The sequence below is a fragment of the Protopterus annectens genome, chromosome 5.part0 (assembly GCF_019279795.1).
Source record: "Protopterus annectens isolate FY-2018-M chromosome 5.part0, PAN1.0, whole genome shotgun sequence".
In the NCBI taxonomy this organism is placed as follows: domain Eukaryota; kingdom Metazoa; phylum Chordata; order Ceratodontiformes; family Protopteridae; genus Protopterus; species Protopterus annectens.
The window spans coordinates 1,970,576,684-1,970,601,587 of NC_056735.1; the positions used below are offsets into that span (position 1 = coordinate 1,970,576,684).

General features: G+C 39.1%; 1 protein-coding gene across 1 annotated transcript in view; it reads right to left on the bottom strand.

Moving 5' to 3' along the window:
• Window positions 1-22,848: 22,848 nt before the first annotated feature.
• PIBF1 (progesterone immunomodulatory binding factor 1) overlaps window positions 22,849-24,904 on the bottom strand; it is a 2,608,929-nt gene continuing 2,606,873 nt past the window's right edge. The window contains 1 exon segment of the mRNA XM_044071741.1: window positions 22,849-23,240. Coding sequence (XP_043927676.1) covers window positions 23,190-23,240 — 51 coding nt within the window. The 3' untranslated portion in view covers window positions 22,849-23,189.

Genomic DNA, 24,904 nt, shown 5'->3' on the forward strand with positions numbered 1-24,904 from the left:
GGCTGGGTGATGGGAGCCTGACCCAGCAGAGAGGAGAGTGCAGGGTGGAGCCGAGACAAGGGCTGGGGGTCCGGATGCTCTCGACAGAGCCCTCTTCACTGCATTGAAGGCCGAGGGGGAGCCGCTTTCCCTGGGTTCCAAAAGTCGACTCCCCCTCGGATCCGATGAGGGGATCAGAACCGGCGCCGAGACAGTCGGATCCGAGGGGACCAGTGTGCTCCGACCTGGACAGAGCCGAAGGTGCACTGAATCCCTCGGATCCGAAGCTCGCCCCACGGCTCCAAGAGGTCAGATCCGACAATGGAACTGACAGACTCGAGGGCAGGGTCGGATCCAAAGTACTCAGTACTGTCGGCGCCAACCCACCCCCGGCTCCAACGCTGCCTGGCTCTGAGCGCTCCGAACCCGGGAAGTGGGTCGGAGAGGGAGCAATCGGAACAAAGAAAGGTGTCGAGCTCCCACCCGAAGGGGGGGGGGCAAGAGCACTCCCATCTGCAGCTGGGCCTGGATGAACCTCCTCATCATCTGGTCCAAGTCTGCATCAGACAGGCTGTAGGTAGATCTCGAAGAGGCCACTGAGGCAGGCCTGGAATGCCGCCTCGATGACCTCGATGGGGATCGGGTCTCCTCCTCCTCGGGTCGCTGGGAAAAGCAAGGAGATTGGAGTCGAGGAGGAGGAGACCTGGAAGCCGTGGAGGGAGAAGCCTGCTTAGCTGGGGGGGGGCCGAAGTGGAGGCCTCGGCCTTCTGCTTGTGGTGCTTCTCCCTCCATTTCTCCCTCCTGGCTTCCCTGTCCTCCGGCGCTTTAGTGGGAGTTTGAATCCCGGCCGGGGGAAGGGGGGCAGGAGTGGCTACCACCACAGGCTGAGGAGGTGCCACGGGAGGAGCAGAGGCCAGAGCCGAATCCAGGGGGCAAAAGTCCCGCCAGAATCAGCTTCGTCCTCCGCTCTTTCAGTGCCCTGGGGTTGAACGCTGCACAAATGGCACAGCCCGAGGACAGGTGTTCAACGCCAAGGCACCGAACACACTGACTGTGGCCATCTGCTGGAGACAGCTTATGGCCACACTCGGTGCATTTAGAAAAAATAGGCTTAGGGGCCTCTGCCATACCTAAACTAAGGCTACACAAACACACTAGGCCCCAAACGCAAGCACACACTAACACCCAGCGAGGGGAGGGTAAAAAACTAAAAATTCAAAGTTAACAGGCTAAAGAAAACCTAGCACACTCACACTGATTAAACTAGAGAAAAAAAGACTGTGAAAATTCACTTATCTATAAGAAAACACCAGGAGCTCGCAATCCAGCTGACACACTTTAGAGGCGCAAACTAGATCTGAGGTCATTTGGGGTTGGCAAGGGATTATGGGTGAGGGGAGGAGCTAGGAGCTCAGATCCATAGCTGTATGAATAGTTGCCGGCTCGGATCCGATATCGGATCCAAGACCCACAGGTTGCAGACAAATGAAGTCCCTACTCCAGATTGAAAGTTATGTACTCACCATAACAAAAGATCTGTGTTGTCTTCATTACATCTGATTCAACATGTGGGTTGTCAGATTAGTCCAGATCCAACCTCACAGCCTTATACAAAAGCTTTGGATCTGAGAGACTGAGTTTGCTGACGGACCATAAAAAGTCATTTTATATATATATATATATATATATATATATATATATATATATATATATACCTAATAGGACAAGGAGAAAAGGAATAAACACTATACAGTGTAAAAGGTATGAAGGATCAGACAGGGTCCAAAGAAGTACTGGCCAATCCCTACAAGTCGAATGACAATTTGGTATGGGGATAGAGGGAGGGGGGTTGAACCAGATGAAAAGAAGACAACATGGATCTATTGTTACGTTCAGTACATAACTTTAGTATCCGATGTTGTCTTTTTTCTTCTGATTCGATATGTGGGACAGATTCCCAAGAGGATATTTCTGGGAATGGCTAAACCAAAAGATGTGCATATCCCAGACTATACATCTAATTTATAGCGAGATACAAAGGTATAAGGTGAGGAACATGTTGCTGCTGCACATATGTCACTTATAGGAAGTTGTCTAGCAAAGGCTGTAGAGGTTGTCACTGCTCTTGTAGAATGTGCTTTGGGCTTTGATTGTAGAAGCATACCTAGTGAATCACAGACAAAGGAAATGCAATTAGCTAACCATTTTGAAACCGCAACTTTAGAAACAAACTGACCCAAATTTTAAAGGAAATTAACTGGTCTGATTTTCTGAAAGTCTTAGTACGGTGCAGTTAAAAAATTGAGTTGTCTGTGCACATCTAATGTATATAATATATGTTCCCCTTTATTTGAGAAATTGGGAAAGAAAATTGGCAAATCAGTGTGTTGATTTAAATTTGATTCAGAAGTCAGTTTTGGAAAAAATGAAGGATTTGTTCTCAAAAAAACTCAGTCTTTATGAAAGGTCAGAAAGGGAGCCTTACATGAAAGTGCCCGAAGGTCTGATACTTGCTTAGCAGAAGCAATGGCAACCAAAAATATAGTCTTCTATGACATAAATTTCATATTTGTGGATGCTGCAGGTTCAAAGGATTTCTGAGTTATGGACTGTAGCAAAATGGTGAAATCCCAGGGAAAGACTGGCTCATGACATGGAGACCTTAATAAGAAGGTACCCTTTAAAAATGCCTTTGAGATTTTGAGAGAAGCAATGAAACTGTTGTTTAAACCTACTTGGAAGTTTGAAATGGCTGCCAATTGAACTTTAATTTGTGAATAACTTGATCTGGACATGAAAAGTTCCGAAAGTAATTCTAGGATTTTTGAAAGTGGTGCTAAGAAATATAATAGACCACTATCATTTGCCAGATGGAAAAACATTTCCATTTTTTATTTTAAGCCTTTTTTCATAGAATTTCTTTGAGAGGACAATATGATTCATACTAATGGGGATGAAATCCTGGCATCTCTGGCAATTATTAGAACTGCAGAAACCATGGGTTTAGTTTTAGGGTCTGTAGGTCTGGTTAGAGGCATCCTGGAGGGGTGTGAGGAGCTCTTGGAAGGAATCCAGCACCCATGGTGGTTGAAGTTAAGTGAGATCAAAGAAATGGGAACTGTACCTGTCAAGGCCTGAACGGGGCAATGAGAATTATGTTGGTCTTGCACTCCACTGATTTCTGGATGAATATAAGAGGAGAGGAAAGATCTAAATGAGACCTGGGGGCCACGGATGGACTAGAGCATTTCTCAGTGACAGACCCTGTGGAGGAGTGAAGGCAAAGTAACTTCTGCATTTGTTGTTTAGGTGAGAAGCAAAGCAGTCACAGCAAGATTGGCCCCACTGGCTGAAGATCTTTGTTGCCACTGACACACTGATAAACCACTCATGAGGCAGTAATATTGTTCTTCTCAGCTTGTCCCCTAGGATGTTGGAAGTCCCAGGTATATGCATTGCTACCAGAAAGCATTTTGAAGACATCAACCACTGCTAGACTCTCATGGCTTCTCGGCAAAGGGGTTATTATCTGGTTTTACCTTGTTTGTTGATGTACCAAACTACTGACATATTGTCTGAATGTATGGTAATCACCATCCTTGGTCAGATGGCCCGGAAGTGCCTGCAATGTAAGGAAGACTGCTTTTAACTCCAAGACATTGATGTGAAGTTGGCCTCCAATGGGGACCATGTTCCTTTGGACTGCTCTCCCTTCAAAATGCTCCCACCCACCCACCCAAGAAGGGAGGCATCTGTGATCACTATGGCTTTGGGTATCAGAGAACACAAGTGTCTTCCCAGAGTGACTGAAATGGATGAAATCCAACACTGGATATGGCTTCTGCAGATCTGCATGAGACAAATTTTGTAGTGAAGGGGATGAACTCTCTAGGACCACTGTAGAGCTAATGTTCATTGTAGAACTCTCATATGATATCTGGCTAAGGGGACCATCTCTATGGAAGAAGCCATTAGACCTGGAAGTCTTCAGATCAGTCAAGCTTGGGGATATAGTTAACTTATTACTTGAACAGCAACTGATCTGCCTGAGGTGATCCATACTGAGGGTTGATTTGCTATTTAACCTACAGTGTCTAAATGGCAGCCTATGAATTCTATGGATTGAGTAGGCTGCAATTTACTTTTCTTGGTGGTGATGGACATAACCAGGGTGGACAATATTTCTGGTAGGAATGACTGATGTGTTAGAAGTAGACCCTGGAGGTAGCAGTTAAAGCAAATTGTCCATCTATGAGAATACATGGATCCCTTGAAGCCTGAGAAAGGCTGTCACAGCTTCACTTATCTTAGTGAACACCCAGGGGGCTGGGGTGAGACTGAAAGGAAGCACTCTGAACTGAAAGTGATTGACACCCAGCAGGAAATGGGGAAATCTCCAGAACTGCTTCTTGATATTTACATGTTTCTAAGCATTCTGAGATCTATACAGCATATCCTATCATTCTTTCTGAGTAGAGGCAGAATGGGCTGTATTGTGATCACCTGAAATGTTGTCTGTTTTACAAACTAATTTAATTTGCTGAGATCTACAATTGGTCTCAAGTCCCCTGTCTTTTTTGGAACTAAAAAAGAACTTTGAGTAGACTCCGGATTCTAACTGGTCTTGGGGGACTGGTTGGATGAATCTTTTGACCAACAACTTCTGAGCCTCTGTTACTGGTGATTCCAGCTGACTGGGTAGAATGTTGGCAATCTTTTGTTTTATACTTGGGTTTCTGAAAAGGGGACTGTATATCCTCTTGAAGTGAGCCTTAGCACTCTTGAATTTTGAGCTAGAATTTGCCAGACTAGACGGTGTAAGGAGAAGTGTTCCCTGACTGCCTCTAGAATGCAGCAGTTGGGCATGTATTCACAGAAGCTGGAAAGGTTTCTTTGTGAATGGACCATGAAAATGTTGATTTTGTGAACTGCCTCCACCCTTGGGGTGATGTCTCATGGAATTGCTTCCACTTCTGCCTCTAGGAGCCCTGTCCCTTTAAGTGTCTTGGTAAAAAACGTGAGATTTTTTTGAAGCACATTTTTCTTCCCCCTATGATTCCTGGGGAAGGATGTTTTCAGGAGTTGAAAAATGGATTCCAGTGCCAGACAAGGTCTTACCACCTGTTCACTTCTGGTAAGTGTGTCCTTGACCTTCAGTTCAAAGCAGAACCATCATATTGAAAGACGTTCTGAAGCTTAACGAAAAGTTGCAAAGCTGCATCCAGACATGACGATGCATCCTAATGCCAGTACTGGCTGCACCATCTGCTGTATTAAAAACCAGTCTCATGGTTACATTCAAGGTGGACTGTAGGGTAGACAACTGGGACGCCACACTTTTTTTAGACATCCACTGGTAAGATACCCACCAGAGAATTTGAAATTTCTTTAATCAAATCTCTATGGAAATGTGTCAAGTAAGCCATACAGTTCAGTGCATAAATACAGAAAATGGCTAAAGCATATGTCCGTTTCCCCAATCTTTCCAAAGCCCTATACTCCCTGTTAGGGGGATGAACTGAGGAACTCTACTGGGATAGTTCCTTTTTAGTGGCTGCTTCTACCACAGTGGCATCTATGAAGGGACTGTTGGCCCAGAGCTTCCTATCTTTTGGGACAGCTAAAATTATATCTGCTTTTTTTTAGGGATGGGCTCTGACACGAGGTTCCTTCCAAGCTTTTTTGAGTGATAAGGTTGAGTAAGGAGTCAGGAGATGGGACAACCCAGGATATTGAAGGGCCAGCTGCAAAGGCTTTGAGAAACACTGATTCATCAGAAGAAGTGGCTTCAGTGGACTATCCCCCATGCTTTGTCATAAATTCTAGGATATCTCAGAACGAGATTTCTTCAATGGAGGATCCTGGAGAACCTTCTCCCTCATCTAATTTGATGTCTTTGGTGACAGACTCTGGAGAGGAGTGGATATACTTCCTTTTACAAGTCCTTTTCCAAGGAATCTGCCTTGGGACTACCGAGGTAGACACATCGGAATCAGACGAGGGACTCTAGGGTCGAATAAGTCTCAAAAGCTAATGGATCAGTCTGTCCCTGTCTACCAGAATGAGGAAGAGAGTACAGTCTTCAGAGGGAGTCTAGATGGATCCGAGCTCTGTGAGTGTACCAGACATCTTGATCCAGCCAAGGCCCTCGCCACAGCCTCAAAAGCTGACTCAGCCACGAGAGCTGAAGAACAGCCAGCCAAATTGGAAAAGTCAGAAGCCTTTTCAAATCCAATGGCTGAAGGCCCTCTGCCAGACCTTAGAACTGAGCTTTTGAGTGCCAAGGTCCCAAGCAGCAGCAATGGCTCCAAATGTTTTGGTGTCGACTCCACTGCCAGAGCCCTGATACCGATGTCTTGGCTCTGGGTCTCTGCTGGACCCGAAAGCATCAGAATTGAATGAGTAAGGGAAGATGTCGAAGCTAAAGTCTCAAGTGCTGTTGACTCTGATGCTGGATGAGAGACAGAGGAGTCTGGATCTGAGAAACAGTTGTATCCAACTATCTAGGTACGTGTGGTGCTGGACTCGCAGTAACTGTGGGGTCGAGAGACCTCCTCTTAATTTTCTCCGGATGATCTTCAGACAGCTTTGATTTCTCTTTATTTTCATCTCTTTCTTTCTCTCAATCTTTGGATCTGTCCTCCTCTTTATCTCTTTTTTGTCAGAGGGAGGAGAAGAAGTGGATGCCCTAGGGTCTGAAGACATTACAGACCCTGTCTGAGGAGGAAGAAGGCCTTTCAATAAGAGTTTTTCTTTATTCCCCTGAAGGGCTATTGAAAATATACACACACACACACACACACACACACACACACACACAAACAAAGACATACATACAGAAGACAAACTACAGAAATACCTACAGGGAACACCTTATCTGTATACTAATTCCTAAACCTATTAAAGTTTTATAAAGGGAGAATGAAAAAAGCATTCACTTATTTTGGATTACAATCGAGCTGTTGGTCCATGTGTGTGGTTTTCACAGGTGGAAAATGAGATCTGAGGTAATTCAGGCAGGAGAGTGGAAGTGTGGGTAGGGAAGGAGTCAGAGCTCTGGGATCCAAACTTTGGTATAAGGTGCCGAGGTCAGATCTGGATGTATCTGACAAACTCATATGTTGAATCAGATGAAAAAATAAAACATCAGATTAGCTTTTATTGGCCCAACATATGTTCTGCAAATTAAGCAAGCTTTCAGGCAGGGATGAACTCTTCATCATGAGTTATTCATATAGACTGTTACTTAGTCACACCCACCGTCTCCATTCTGTGTAATTCTCAAATTTATCCCTGAAGCTTTCTTTTGAAAAAGCATGCATAGTGTTATGGCAGGAGCTCTTTGAAAGGAGGCACTCCTAACATACATTCCAAACAACATATCTTCATGTTTGTGAAGCAAATCAACATTTCCAACATGCATATAATGGATTTGTTTGATTATTCCATGCTTCTATTCTAAGTAGCTGAAAATTCATTTTACCTTACTCGGCAGTGCAAACTAACTTTAGATGACTGACGATGAAGTGACACTCTGACCCCATGTCCAAAAATGGGAAAAATAGGTTGTGGATGGATGCAAGTAAGCAATTTATGAAAAATGTGTGGCACAAGAAGGCAACAATTTACATATGGAAGATTTCAGACCATCTTTCAGACTCAAGTTTGATCAGACATTATGTTACACTCTGTTCCAGTGTCTGGCTTAAATGGCACCCAAATTACATATATTGAGTTTTACTGTGAAGAGCTCTAACACATCATTATTATACAAATGTATTTTATGATTAGCACTCTTCATACTGGTACTCACAAATAAAATCACTACTCAGGTTTTGTTCCAGTACATGTATTATTTTAAGATGGACATTTATGCCTTGCATTTTACACACCAAGAAAATTATTTCTCTCATCACAGCTCTTAGAGAAATAATCCATTGCAGCACATCATGTTTATAGCCACATCTTACGCCCAAGTTATCAGAAGTGCACTTTTCACGTCTTATTTTCTAATGATTCCTGTACAAACTCTCTTCATTTTTTTACATTTCTAGCTTTACTATTAACTTGATTTGAAGTAACTTTGTTTGTTCTTTTCATATTGATGGTATTATGTTACTCCTGTTTCCCCTACAAATATGCCTCTTAATTGCTCATTATGTATATAATATGAATATGCAATTCCATTTCATGCTCATAAATCTAACTTGCATAACTCACTGTATTTAATTTGGTTCTTTATCTTATGAACATAGACATCAGGGCTCTCCATGAATTCTTGTGACTTGAAGAAGAAATGACAGATACGTGACATTTTTTCTCAGCTTGCATTACCAGTGGAAACAGAATATACATTCTTATCATATCAGTTAATATAAAATCCTCAACTGTCCATAGCCTGGGTAATTTCCTTCTTACCAGACTTCAGCATCCTTTGTTAGGAGATCCCACACCCATGGATGGTCAAGCACCCATGATGGCACACATTCTATGATATCATGTGTCAGTTACACAAGCGCACACGCCTTTCATAACTGTGAATATAGCCCCTTGACAATAATAAGCACATATCTTCAAATTAAGAAATCACAATGAAAACGTGCATGTATTCATGCTCAAGAGATCTATAAGTATATATTTGTCAGATTTATAAGGCTTCCCCCCAAAAGGTGGTGTCTGGGGAGAATGGCTCCTGTAGAGTGAAGCATTAACATTTTGATTTATAAAGAAGGGATCTCACTGGAAATCATATGTCACAGGAACATGTGCATTTGACAGCTTGAGACTCATCTAGTAACTGCTTCAGATCATGTGCCTATAAAAGTTCAGAAAAAAATACGGGGTAATAAAGTAAAAATGAGACACCAGTGCATTCCCACCTACCTGTTAAAAAGAGAGGAGTTTAAGAAACAGGTAACAGAAATTATTGGAGAATTATTAGAGACAATAGAAATTTCTTCAGAAGTGATAACTAGTGACTAGGATAAAATGAAAATGGAGTTTAAAAATACGGTAGAAATAAAAAAGGAAATAGTTATGGTTAAGAAAAATTAGGAATTATTTAGAAGGGCAAGTGTTGCAGAATAAGGGGAATCTGAGAGGACAAGAATAGATGCAACTGCAGAGTGCTGAAGAGAAAATAAGAGTACCTAGATAGTATGCATGAGTGTAGAAAGATTGCTGATGAGCAACTATTTTTGAAAACTTTTACCACAATGACTTAGGCAACAGAAAGCAGAAACAGTAATTGCCAAAGGGAACCTATAACAAGAAAAATAATCAGAGATCCTGGTGAGGTATTAGATACACTTTGGAACTTTTATAAAAATTTGCATAAAACAGAGAAATGTGGAAATCAAGATAATACACAAATGGAAATATTTATGGTAGACTTAATTATGCCACAATTAGAAGTAGATGAGCATGAACAACTAATAGTTAACATAGGAGAAAATGAGATAAAAATTCTGAATGTATTATCAATTTTCAGGAAATTTCTGGGAACAGATGGTATTTCTGGAGTTTTTTTTTTTAACCACTTTTACTGAATTAATCACTTAAGACATAGACAAATATACATTTACATAAAATAAAACAAACCATCTTAATATGTTCACAGTTACAAAGATTATACATCACATACATTCTTTTGTACAATTATCATCAATCTAAAATTACATGCATTGCTCAATTCCTGCCTTCCCTTAAACCTCAGTCCTCCTCCAAAACATTATTCTGCATGTATTAGCCCAGCAATTTCTATTTTTTTCTATGTAATTTGCTCCTACCCTTTTCTGAAGACCCTGCTTCCAGTTCTTTTATCTCTATTACAGTACTTGCTACTACAAATCCTGCTGATTTATACTCTGATTTCCATTTTCCAGTAACTGCTTTTTTGGCAGCCACTATAATTAAACTATATAAGGCCTTACCATAACTAAGGAATTCAGATTCTGTATCCCAGATTAAAAAAAAAAAAAAAACATCTCCTAATTATTACCCAATATTCAACTATCATTACCCAAATATTTCTGACAGAGTATTCTGCAGGGAATTTTTAAAACTTGTCAACTCATTACATTCTCAAAACATATGTTCCCAGTTATCACTTTCTTCCCCATCACACCTCCACCTTTTGTCATCTACCTGAGGAAAAATTCTATGAAGTCTGCTTGGGATATAAAAAAACCTATGCAAACACTTCCAAACAAAAAAACTAAATCTTCTAGATTTTGTTGCACATTTGAGAGCTATACATATGACGTCCCATTGTTTCCTTGTGAATTGCTAATCCAATCTCAATTCCCAATCTTTTCTAACCTCCTCTGACTGATTCCTATAGTTATCGTGTAATATTTTGTATATCCTACAAATTATCCTTTTTTTTATCTGAAGCTTCTGATCTAGAGCCAAATAAAAACTCTATCACAACAGGTCTTTCTCTTCGCTTCCCCTGATCGCTTTCTCTCTGCCTGTACTCTGATATCAGTTCCTGATAGGGGAGGCAATCTCTAGCCTGTGGTCCAAATGTCTTCCTAGTCTCTTCCCATTCTATAACCTTCCTGTCTCTTACTGTTTGCTTCCACTACCTTGGTTCCTTTGCTAGTTTTCCTTCAGTAAATTCCAGTCCTTTCCTGCCTAGTCTCTGTACCCCAGCTGCTGTCATCCCTATTGACAGAATCTCCTTTCTCCATTCTCATGTTATCTTAGTTGCTGGAATACTTTCTGCTACTTTTGTAATACAATACTCTGTATGGCTGTTGTTATTCCCCTTAAAGATCTGTACCAAAATTTCACTGTCTCCTTAGTTTTTGAATAGCTCCCCCCCCCCCCACTTCATCATCATCCCTTTCCACTTTGAATTATTGCTTTCTGGTTGTCTTATGTATACAAGCCTTAACTGTGTAGCCCTAAAATATCACTTCAAATCAGGTAATCCTAAACCATCTTGTTCTATTGAAAGGATCAACTTATACCACTTGACCTTTGCCTACCTACCTTCCCAAAAAATATTTCAACTCTTTATTAATTATAGCCCACAACTTTCCCTCTGGTTGAATCAAATATGCCAGACTTGTATATAAAACTAAAGGAACTAAAAACATTTTCACTATTTATATCTTGTAATCCATATCCATAAACACAAGTTTCCATTTTTTTGTATTATCTTTTCTTTAGTTACTTCCCACATACCCTTAGCTGCCATAAAAAAAAAACTTTTTAACCCATACCCTTAAATAAGTTCAGCTTATTTAATCAGGGAATGGTGAAAGGCAGGTGTGAAATTCAAGCTGCTGTATCCGCCTATCTTTACAATATTTTTTTCCTGGAGGATCAAATTATTATTATTTTTTTTTTTTGCTGCAAAACAGGTTAAGGGTAAACACAAATGTCTGTCCAACAAGGGGTGGGTCAACAAACAAAAGGGGACTCTCTGGCTCACAGAAATACTTTGCCAGTAACGCCTTTTCCAATACTCTAAAGGAAAATATTTGAGAGACAGACAAAAAGTACAGGAGTTGACTAGAAGAATCGAGAGTAACCTGGACTTGAAAAGAAGACTGGGGTTGGGAAATGGAGATGTTCAAGATGACGACCAACAACACTGAAATTAGTGAATAAGTGTAAGACTATAAAGCATCAATCACATTTGTGAAATATGGCTTTATAAGAAAAAGTGGTTGAGAAAGACTGAATTTTTGTTGACTTTGTTAAACTTGTTGAAGGACTGACAGGCACATACCCCACTTCACATCACTAATGTTTAGAAGGATACAAAGTGAAAAAAGGGAGAAAAGGGAAGCTGTAACTGTAAGTAAAACAACTTTTGTTCTTAAAAGTATTGGTATAAAACATTTTATGATATAAATTGCATGTTATATAGTAAAGCATTTCTCAGTGATTGTTGCACGTGATGAAAATACTAAAGTAAACATTTACTTTTTATTCTTTTTTGTTTTAAGAAATGTAGGTACTACAATGTAAAAAAGAGAAGAAAGGTTAGACAAAATAACATTTACGTCAATATGTTGTTAAGGAAACAAGCTGACTAAAGGTGAAGGCAATAAATCAAGAGGTCTGGACACCATTTACTGAGAGAAACATAAAATTAAAAAGTACAAGGGCAAGCAGATCAGTATAAAATAAACTCTAGAATTACTGGAAGTGAATAAGAGATGGTAGCTTTTCTAGTAACTAAATACTTTGATGACTTTACTGGAACAGTATATAATTTAGTTGTAATTAAAGATAGTCAATGTACTTTTTCCTATGGACAAAAGTTAATGTTTTCTGAAAGCATACAAGCTGTTTTTCACATCTGGGAGAGGAAAAATATAAGACAAGAGTAGGGAGGAAGTAGTTTAAATATGAGCACAAGCTGTAATGTGGCTTAAAATGGATAACCTTAATTTTAGGTTAATTAATGCCTGTTCATGCAACTGTCAATTTGGGACAACTGCTCCTTTCAGGAGGGCTAAACTTTATCTGAATATGGGCATAGTTTTGTGTACTTATTTTACATTAATAGGTTATGGGGGTATTCTCGGGATGTATATTTTTGTTTTGTTTGGCGGGTTCAATAAAACAAAATATCTTGCAAAATTATGTATAGGCTGAAATAGAGATGACAAGAAACAACTATCTAAAGGATCAACCTGCCAACCATTTGTGGGTGCATGTAACACAAAAGCTGGAAACAGATATTTAAAAAGGCTGCCATATATAATATGATAGGAATAATAAGTTTGTATCATAATGGCTGTAATAAACATATTATTTTGTAAGGTGAATGGCCTCATAGGTACAAACAAAAAGGTAAAAGTATTGAATTATATTAAGAAATGCAGAGTGTGCAAATATTAGTGCTACAGGACACACATCTGGAAAGAAGTGTGCCTGTGAATTTGATAAAGAAAGGATATCAGAATGGATATTCTGCTGAATATCAGGAACAAAGGAAAGGGGGAGTACTTACACTAATTACTAGAGGAGCTCCAACAGTGATAGAACAGGAAAACAGACAGTAATGGTAGATTTGTGGTAGTAAGGGGCAACTAGCAAGGGAGAAGGATTAGACTGGCATGTATTTATATTCAGTCTAGAACTGCTATTATGGAGCTTAAAATGTTGGGATAAATAATTAGCTTTCAGCAGGGAATACTATTTACAGGTGGGGACTGGAACTTGATTTGCAATAGTGAATATGTATCTATCTGGGGGACCTAGAAGCTGCCAGGGCTGAATATATAGGAAACCTAGTTCCTTTGAATAAGGAGAGTACCGATGTACCACACTGTCTCCAACCTCAGATTCCAGCAGATAGCACTTAGAATAAAGCATAACCTCTTAGAAATGAGGGAGGTCTGTAAAATTATACAATTGAGAAAGAAATGCATACATTTTTCCCACCCTAAAAAGAAGGCTTAGAACAGACATCCCAAGAGCTATGGTATACATACTGAAGGGACAGTGACCATAGAAGGGCAAACTCAAATCCACCAAAATGAAAAGCATATCTATCTGCTTGCCCAGTTCAAAGGAAATAAAGAGGACAATATCTTTTCAAGGAAAACTGGAGAAAGGTTGCTCTGTTGAGGGAGTCATGCCTACTTTCAGGAGAAGGACTACCACTTTCCTCTCCAACAGCTAAAGCAGCCTTATCCCCACCACAAAAGCAGCCTTATCCCCACCACAGCCTGTTATTAACTAGACCATAACCTTAACTGAACAGGTCCAAGACAACAGTCCAAGTGAAAGAGAACTGATTTTTTTTCCCAACCCAAATATTAATCCTTGTCTACATTAAAAGGTCCATCAATCCTGGCTCAACAAGGACAGACAAAGGTCAGGGCTCAAATTTCCAAAGTAGCGCAACAGTACCTGCTTCACCAGCCCTCTTTCAGGTCTACCTTGTCAGCGATATGAGAGAAAGAGAACTGAAACTTCTGAGGGCACCAGAAATCCACCAAACTCACAAAAAGTCAGATTATTGATGTTTAGTAAAGGTATCACTCAGGTTTGCAGAAGATTGATTAAGCTCCCTGAGGCAGCATCCAGGCTTTTAAGACATCTCCCACGGCTGAATCCAAGGAAGAGATAACTGTAAGACATGGGAGAGCCTCCCAAGCCCTCATCAGTGGAAGGACAAATAACACCACAAGTGGCCCTGATCCCCTCTCATGAGAAGATGCTATCAAAGGAGCTTGTAATCAAGGATGCTGAGGCCTTATCCACCTTAAAGATGAAGTCTTTCTGAGTCCCAAAAAACAGTCTCTAATGGGGAAGGAATCTCAATCAGGTTCAAGGACTTGTTCAGACAAGGGCTTAATGAAATGCTAATGTGGTACACACAACCAAGGCACAGAGGGTGTAGGGAAGATGAAATCTTAACTTCAACTGCATGTGCCTCAAAGGGCAGCATCTGATGAGAAGAGGCCTACATTGTCTGGCACAGGCACTGAACTAATGTCCCCTAAATGTAAATCCAACACTTGTGACTTGAACTCAAAGAGCTCTCATGGTTAAACTATAAACCTAGCAGAAACTCATCTTGCAATCACCTCATCCACCAAGGCAGGTCAAGATGGGCTATGGGAAAAGTTAAAAGTTAGGAAGCCCTGACCCCAAGAAACCCTGATCTTAGATCAGATGAGTCCAGGGACCACTCTCCATGATTAAACTCAGTGATAAAGTGAGCAAGCCATTTCAGGAAAAAAAATGGAGGCACCCCATGATGGGAGACACTGATGCACTGCTACCACGGCTTAAGTTACCAGAGGAACCCAGTAAATGGAATGGGAATACGTCTCCATTAATCAGATCAATCTCTACCCCTGTGAAGCTCAAGAGTCAGTGGAAACTGTAGATTTGCCTCTGGGATGACATAGCTGAAGTCAGCTACCTTACAAAGACAGGCATCCTGCCATCAAGTCTTAAAATGGACTCTTACTATTATACACCTCAGCATTAGAAAAAAAAAAAATAACAGGAGCACAATCTTTTCTGGCAAGTAAAAAAAATGGGTTGCAGAAAATATTTCACTTAACATTTTACCAAACATTAATACTAATTAATATTTAATTTAACATTTCACTTACAACTGTAAGCATCAGCATCCGAGCTGTACAAGATGTCGAAAAGTACATGAGTAGCTTATGCAATTGATGTGTGCCATCAAAGTGTGTGCAATCATTGTCATATGGCTGTCTCTGGGTATGACAGCTCCCAGAAAATATCGGTGTCTAACTGGTAGAAAAGATATTACCAAGCCTAGGAACCATATAAACAAGTCCTTCTGTCCCATCACAACTATTTTATCTTTCTTTCACCAAACTCAGATAATATATAAACTTTAATTATTTCTTTGCTTGTGATATGCTAGAAGAGGGCACACACTACATTCTCTGGCTTCTTCCTATTCTGATCAGTCATAAGGGCACCTTGTCTTTATTACTGTTACTATCTCTCTTCATACTTGATCTAGAGAGCTAGCTGAAAGCAGTGCATTATGAGGCAAAGAGGTGCTCAAGCTAGCCAGAGTTCTTCTTTCTGCCATGGATATGAGGTGCCTTCTCTGACCATTTTGTCCTCTCCAGTGTATGGACAGGACCAACCTAAATCTTACTCTACTAAGTGACTCTATGTAGGGCATGGTATGGTGCAGTGAATATTCAGGGTTTCTATTACAAATCATATTTTCTATATATAATATGCACATATCGGGAAAGACAGAAAAAGATACGATGACTGCCTAGGTCCACATGGGTAGGGCAACAGGAATAAAGAAGGAAAGTCCGTTCTAGACTTCTGTCTGGCAAATGGCTTGAGGGAGGTCAAAACATGGTTTAGCAAGAAAGGCGGTCACAAGATCACAGATAAGAGTAGTCACCACAATCAAATGCAAGCAGATGTGAGGAAAAAGGCTATAACATCAACAGAGACTAGGCTAAAGACCTAGACGTTGAGAAAGCACAACAGTTTGAAGAAACACTCAGGACTCTAGCATTTCAGGAAAAGGAGGATGAAGGCAGAATGGAAGAAGAATGGCAGCACCACAAAACAGCATATATGAAGCATATAGAATGAATATGCAGTTGAGGGAGGTATGGAAATTAAGCACATAAGGAAAGCTGGTAGAGGAATACAGAAATCCAGGAAGGCATCAAAAGAAAGAAAGAAAGGAGTGCAGGAAAAAATGGAAGACAGAAAAGAAGACCAGGCTAAGAAGGAATATTGGTTGACTAAGAGAGAAGCAAAGGGAACAGTTGCAATAGTAAAAAAAAGGTATCAGAGGAACTCTGCAAGTTTCTGGAAAGTGACTCAACAGATGGCACAAAGAAATATTAGGTTGCAAGGCAAAGACAAAAAGATAGCCATTAGACACCTTTCATAAGGGATGCCAGCAACAACCTGCTTAACAGTCCATAAAATGTCAAAGGCAGATGGAAGGAATATTTCCAAGCTTCAGCAGCTTCTAAATTAAGAAAATCCAACAAGACGCTGTACTTTCCCAGACACAGCCTATGATGAAAGAAGAGCCCACCTAGAAGAAATAATGACAATAAGAAACATGAAGTAAGGGAAAGAGTAGGCTTAGATGAGGTCACAGCAGATATGATCATAATGTTAAGTGAGAAATGCTTCCAGAGGGATACTCATAGTGAGAAAGGCATATCCAAGTTGACTGGAGAATAAGCACTCTTGTGCAAGTGTACAAGGACAAAGGGGACATTTGCAACTGTGGACAGTATATAGGTAAACACACTCCTGTTACACTGCATGAAAGGGCTGGAGAGGGTGACTGATAGTGAATACAAAGAGCAGTAGAAAATAAGTCTGGAGATGAGCAGTTCTTTTTCAGATCAGGATGTACCACAATTGATCTGATGCCTGAAGTGAGACAGTTAAGAAAAATGCTATTGATGAGTAAATAGTCCACCTGGGCAGCCCTAGAATTGGAGAAAGCAATCCAGGAACTCTGATTTAAATGGTCACTCAATAGTTCAAAGTCACAGAAACAGTAATAAAATTAGTGAACAGTGTTTGGACTCACGAAGAGGTTCCCAGTGGAAGTAGGTATGCATCAGGGTTCAGCTCTGAGACCACTGCTGTTCATACTGGTGAAGGACTACACAGCCACAAGATATAGCAAACCGATTATCCGACAAATTCATTTCCAATTTTACCCTTCTCTCCCCCTTAACCTTCCCTCAGTAAATACCATAAAACTGAACTCCCCCAGCTGTCAATAGGGAACAGGCCCTTAATGATCTCTCTTAGGCCAAGAGCATTGCATCAGTGGGCCCACACAATATCCCAGGATGCCTTCGAAATAGCATGAAACATGGCCTATTTGTCTTCGTGCTTCATGAATGGAGAACAGTCATCTCTCTGCACAAAGGTGGGCCATCTACAGACTCTGGAAACTATAGAACCATAAGTCCCACTAGTCTTTTATGCAAATCCACGTAAAGAATTATCATGGAAATGATTAATAATGATATAGTAAGCCTCCACACACTGGACCCAACCCAGTTTGGTTTCATCAAGGGCAGATAATGCCTACTCAACCTAATGGACTTCTTTGAGAAGGTCACTAAAGCAATGGATGAGGACAAATTGGTTCACACTGCCTACCTTGACCTTGCCAAGGCTTTTCACACAAGGCATTCTTGACAAACTCAAGAGGTTAGGTACAAACCTGTATGTTACCAAGTTGATAGCCAACTGGCTGACAAACAAGACTCAGGAAGTTAAAATTGGGGAGTTCACCTCTACAAAGAGGTCAGTCACAAGTGGGGTCCCTCAGGGATCAGTCCTCGTACCACTCTTTTTTGGCATTTACTTCACTGAAGTCAAGGTCAATGCAAATGGTCTTTGGTTGACTAAATTTGCAGATGATTACAAATCAGATGTCGTCATCGAATCCCACACTGACACAAATGTTCTTCAGGAAGGACTGAAAAAGACAAACAACTGGTGTCAGAGCCATGGACTACAACTAAATGCGAAGAAATGAATAACAGTATCCCTTGTGAGTCCTACAGCCCTGGTGACTATCATATTGACAACACATCCCTTAGAGTTGACCCACTAGTCAGGGGACTTGGGGACACACTTAGTAATCTAGCCTTTGACCATCACGTCTACTGTACTGAGTAAATCATTTTATATTGCACAACTTATAAATAAAGGTATGGCACTTAGCTCAAAGGAAGTCATTGTTCCACTGTATTCGGCATTCATCAGACATTCATTGAGTACAGTGCACCCTTTGGTATGCACCGAATCAGGCATATCCAGCAAATGGAACTTCCACAAAGGTTTCTCACTAAAAGAATACAGGGTGCAAGTAAAATTTCTTATGTAGACCGCCTCAAGGCCTTGTCCCCGTATTCTGTCTCCAACAGGCTGCTGAAGAGAGAGCTATGCCTGGCAAACAGAGCATTGTCAAACCCCACTCGGATGGATCTCCTGCATATTAGCAAAACAAACAGCACTAGAATTACCCATTCTAAAGACTTAAACCTTGCCTAGGATATACATAGGACCTGCTGAACAGACAGGTATGTATCCCAGAGACTACCCCATCTCTGGAACAGCCTCCCCATCCATGTACAGCAGCGTTTTGCCCTAACGCAATTCAAGTACAACTTGGACAATTGGATGGAGAGCAGGAAATTCATCCCTGGCTTGTCACCTATGTCTCTAATGGACACAGGCAACTTGTAAATAGTTAATCTCATAGAGCCCAGCTTGTAAATATTTCATCTCTCAAGTCCCTGCTTAACGCCATCAAGGCTACCAGAACTTGTCAGAGATTTGGGATGCATGGCTTGGCTTAAAAAGGCCATTGTGGTCATTAGCCTGGTAAACACCTTGAGCCTATGAGGAAGCAAACAGTTCAGAGAGGACTGATCAACAAAAGTTGATGTGACATTACAAGCAAACTCTGAAAAGAACTTCAGGAAATGACAAGGGAATGGAATGCACAACAGAAGGCAGAAGGGATGAAACTGAGTACACATAAGACAGCTGTCATGGCAGCAAATGGAGGAAATTAGAAGAAGCTGTTAATTGAGACAGAATGGAAAACAGTGGAAAAGTGTAATGGGTGATTCCATATTTATGCCTGTATGATCTGAATAATAAATATTTACTATCATGTATTTATACAATGATATTCATGAAAATGGCTTCATGAATTACCTGTTTGTCGCATATTTTGTATATTTCTGTGTTATGGATATTTATTTGAATAAACTGATAATTAATTTGATTCTATTTGTCAGTTATGACATATTTTACAAGAATCAACCACAACTGCAGAAAGTGTTCTTTGGATTACATATTTTCCACCCAGGTATGCTTATAAGACATTTGTTTTCTTTGTTTTGAAGTGCATGGAAAAGGCTTGCTTTCACAAGTGAAACCTGGTTTGCTTTTTCCATGGTTCAATCCATCTTAAATCTTGTATTAGTTATAATTACACACACACACACACACACACACACATATATATATACATATATATATATATATATATATATATATATATATACACACACACACACACACACACACACACACATACATACACACACACATACAGGTCATACTTTGTAATGACGAAATACCAAAATATCGAACCTCAAAATAGTGAGATGAAAATCACAAAAACTCAATTTCTTGAAAGTGTAGAATGTCAAATCTGAGATTTTCGAAATGTAAGTCTTCAGTGATGTAGATCTAAATTGGATGGTATTCCTTTAAGGGGTAGTAGTTTATCAAAATGGGTCTATATTACCTTATCAAAAAGGCTATACATTGAACACCTTTTCTTCGACCCCTAAACAGTGAACTGCCATTTATGCGAACAGCCACTTCAGAGATTTTTTCCTAGAGAAAAAAAAAATTGCTTGGCCATCGTCATGAATTTTCCCTTTTCCCCACTGTAGTGGGGGGTCTCGTATATTTAGCTAGGGGTGTGTGTGTGTGGGGGTGCAAATCCCCCAACTTTTAAATGTTTGAAGTGATGTGTCATTTCTGGTTGGCCAAGCGATTTTTTTTCCTAGGGAAGTGGAAGGGAACTGAAGTGGCTGTTCATATAAATGCCCAAACAACCACAAGGGAAGCCCGCAACACTGCTGGAAACTAAAAAGATTTTATTTGTAACACGATAGATGGTGTAACGCAATTATCCTAGTACGTTTTCGACAAAAGTCTTCATCAGAATCAATACAAACAGTTTAAATTTAATTACCTGTTTATATACCCTGTCTAATTGGCAAATTAATTGTCAATCAATTTAAAAACAGCAAGCAGTTCATCCAATGAACCATGTGTTTAGAAACGAGTGTTTCTTTATATGGTTCATTGGATGAACTGCTTGCTGTTTTTAAATTGATTGACAATTAATTTGCCAATTAGACAGGGTATATAAACAGGTAATTAATTTTAAACTGTTTGTATTGATTCTGATGAAGACTTTTGTCGAAAACGTACTAGGATAATTGCGTTACACCATCTATCGTGTTACAAATAAAATCTTTTGAGTTTCCAGCAGTGTTGCGGACTTCCCTTGTGGTTGTTTGGGCAATTTTCAACGTTTATTGGTGACTTTACATTGCCTTCATCTTCTTTTTGGTTTTTTGTTCATATAAATGGCAATTCGATGCTTAGGGATTGATGAGAAGGCATTTGATGTATAGCCTTTTAGATAAGGTAATATAGACCCTATCAAAACTAGCTATGGTGGCCATTATGTTGTGATGTAGTGAAGCTTACGGTAAGTATGGAGTATTTTAGAGTTTGGAAATGAAAGTTTAGTTGTTTTAAGTTGATGGTAAGTGTGCTATGTAAATCGGAGTATGTAAGTGACAATATGTGTTTGTTTTTATTGTGACCGGTAATGTGCTCAAGAACTACTTTATCTTTATAGGGGGTATTGTGCTGAAATTAAGAAATGAAATCGTACAGTGCATAATGGTATATGCACATTTTCCTTCATGGTAGTGTAATCTTGGAGATGATATAGTTCATTTGCAGGAGGTGTGGGCTGTTGCTTGATTTTTTTGCTGGTGTGTTTTTTATTGGTGGAGGGAGTTAGATTATATTTATGTTATATTTTTGATGTTTCAAGATTCGATCTTGTAAGGTTTCAGGACATAGTGTTTTCGTCTCGCTATTTTGAGATTCGACATTTTGGTATTTAAACACACATGGACATTGTGTAGTGGCCACTCCCTTAATGTCCTGATTAGAATTCAAAGATCTAATTAACAAAGATCTAATTAACAGTTCTTCTGTAGAGTTAACAAGGAACTTGCAAATGGTGTACAGAGACCAGCATTATATGCTGGTTACCACACTTAAAATAAAATAAGAAACTCAAATGGTGACACAGGACATCCTTACTTTGTCTCAAAAGTCTTTTGAGATAATATCACTGCACTTAATAGGAACATATACACGCATTTTTACTGCAAGGCTAGATTACCATGAAGATAGTAAATATTCCTTTGTTTACAAAGAACAATACCCCTTCCCCCAAAAGAAATCCTTAGACAGATAAAAATTATTGTAGTTAAGTGTGTTTCCCTGAAGATGATCCTTTCCACAGGAAGGTTTAGAAGTGGTAGTGAGAAAAAACAAGACTGAGCCATCAGAATTTGCCTACTTCTTCAATAAAATCACTTCCTGGCTTTCTTTATCTTTTGACATTTACAAATTAAATAAACACAAGAGATCACAATCTGAGATGTTGACTTAGGCAGAAAACAAAAAGCTGCAGACTGTATATGACCAACCTCATTAGTGTAGCAAATGTGACCAAAAATTTTGCGTACTAAGTCTGCTCGTCTTTCTTATGTCAGGAGGCTCATAACCCTGTGCTCAAAGGAGGAGTACAGATTTACCTTATGGACATACCTCTCAAATGTTCCTGATCGTCAGGGATATCCTTGATTTTAGCTCAAAATTATGCTCTTCCCCTAATAAAATGGTGACTTTAAGGAAAAAAAGATGGTTGATTATATTTAATAAACAATAAAATAAGTAGTTATAGACTTGCTTAGTTTGAAATGTGTTAATTCACAATCTCTTATTCTGTCAATTTCTCAAGTTAACTGTATTAATATTTTAAAAAGTGTCCCTAATTCTTTTTGGATTTGTCCCTTATTTTATAGGTAATAGGTTGAAAGCTATCTATGCTTATGGAAGCTATGTGGAAATGGTTGATAAATTATTCTCCATATACCTCTACACTGTATGTGCTGAAAAAGAAAGGAAGAATATCTAGAAAATTATACTGCACTCAGCAAAGAAAATGATGGGTGTTAATATTTACTGACGTTGGATGACAGCTTCCCCCAAACTCAAGACATCTGTTTCTGACTGAAGCAATTATTTCTTGGTCCTCCTCATGAGTAGCTGTTCTTCATGAGAAAGTCTACAGGTCAGAAATGTTGTACAGATTCCATAGATGTTGCTCATTCATATAACTGCAAACATTACGCAAATAATGCATAAAACAGTAAACAGAAGGCTACAAACAGCAGACATATGTCCTAAAGTAATGCTTTATGTGGGGTTGTAACCCTCCCACAGCCACTTCTACTCATTATAATCACATATCATCATTCCTGTGTGGAAAGGCAAATAACTTGACCCCCGCCCTCCAAACAAATCTGCCCTTCCCCTTTCTTCAATTACTTCAGAATTAAAAAATAGTTTTTCTGAAACAATGTACTCAAATCTTTTTGATTCCATCACTTGTACCTCTGAAAAAAAAGAATGGTTCTATTTTCATTGTATAATGACAGAATGAGCTGAAGAGAATAAAATATTCAACTAATGACAAAAGCATAGCACACAATATTTTTTAGCAATGATGTCTCACAAAAGATTCCATTTTGAGCAATAACTTGTTGATGTTTGTAAAGTATAATGTATTTTAACAAAAACATGAATTTACATTCATAGAATAAATAAAAGGCTTCAATTTACTCAGTTAAAAATGCCTTCTTTTAGAACAATGAAAGTTTAAATTAAATACTAAAAATACAATTTTGTGAAAATATGGTTATATTTAAAATTAAGAAAATAAAAAAAATAAACTTTATACAGTGTTTTTTTTCATTTATCAGCTGAAATGTTCACAGTCTCACACTTGGTTATACAAACAAAGACAATTTCAGAAGTAAACAAAGTCAAAGTTTTTGCTTCATTTGCTTGTACCAGTCTGGGGCTTCTTTGTTTGTCTGAAAAAGCAACAAACAAATATTTTAGAAAAATATACAAGAAAGATGGTTTTAATACAATATTTCAAGTAAAGTACATATGAAACAAACTGAAAAACACAAATTAAATCACATTTGTACATTTGGCCAAAACTAAATGCTAAGGGAGCACAAATGATTCCAATACATTTCAGTAAGATGAAGTATGTATGTACTAAGGGGAAGTAATGATCTAACCTAATTAACCAAAAAGTTAAGATATTGGGACATAGGAAGTTATCAAAAGCTTACTACATTCACCAGTTTTATATGTTTCCATTCAAAGGAATAATCTGCTATGCAGACATTGCAACTTAGTAAATGGAGAATTAGTGTGGTTCTTTTTTGTATCCAATTCATGTGTAATAAACCATCCACTAAATGTCCCATCCCTCCAGAATCTACTCCAACCCTATCGCACCACCAGACCACTAAGATCCAGCAACACAAATCACTTGCAGATCACTAAAGCCAATATCTCTGCTGGTGAAGCACTATTCTCTTGCGCCATAGCCAAATTATGAACTCACTCCCACCCACAATTACCTCCATACCATCATGCACCCACTTCAAAACTTTACTAAAAGCGCACCTAAAAACATGCTGGCCTTGCAACTCCCACTCTAATATCACCCACCCCATCCAACCACTACCTTCCTTTCCACTCCACTAACTACCTTGATTATAGCAAGCACAGATGCTCATAAGCCTAGTACTTATTATACAGCAGGAACTTCTTATTGTAACATTTGTTAATGTCTGTTATGTACTTCACAGATAAAGATTCTAGTTGTCTACTGATGTACTATGTTCATCTGTAAATATGTTGTAAGCAATCGCTATGTAATCCAATGTAACTACTGTCTGTTTATTTTAACTGTGGAGCTTTTCTCCCCCGGCCTCCGCTGAAAATGGACCTACGTCCAGTTGGACACTCCCGGTCAACAAATGTAAATAAATAAATAAAAAAATAATAATAAATAAATAAATGTGACTATTTTTGTGTTACTGAAAAAGCTTTGTATGACAGTTTTTGTGTTTATTTACTTTTGATCACATGCATCTTGCTAGTAGTTTTGCAGTTCATTTTGTGTACTTAGGAATAACTCCACAATTATCAGCTGAATGCATTGCCAGTTTCTTCACTGCGAGGACCTGAAATATCATCATTTTCATGTGGCATTGACCAGCACAAAGCCATGGACACAAATATTAAAAAAAAATATTCTCTACGGTGTAAAACTTCCTTATCTTTCTGAATGCAGCTTTTCAATAGCTGTTGGCCTTCTAAGTTGCTGTGTAATGTTAGCCACTATCTGTGTTATTACTAAAATTATTTTTACCAACTATTGTTTAGCAAACCTGTTTTTCAGGTAGCTTAATTTTCAAATAAATATTCCACTATTTTCATCTTGCTTTCCACACAAAATTCTGTTTTTAAATAAAGACATCATTTTTTTTTACTTAAAATGATGAAACAATTTACATTTTCAAGCAACTGTAACTTAAAGAATAGCAAAAGTTTAACAAAACATTGCAGTAAATGTTTACCTCTCCCTGAGCACACAAATGCTGTCCAAGGGGTTACTGTGTAATGGTCTTGTAGTTATGCTTCCATGGGTGACTCAACCAAAGCCCTGCCCTTT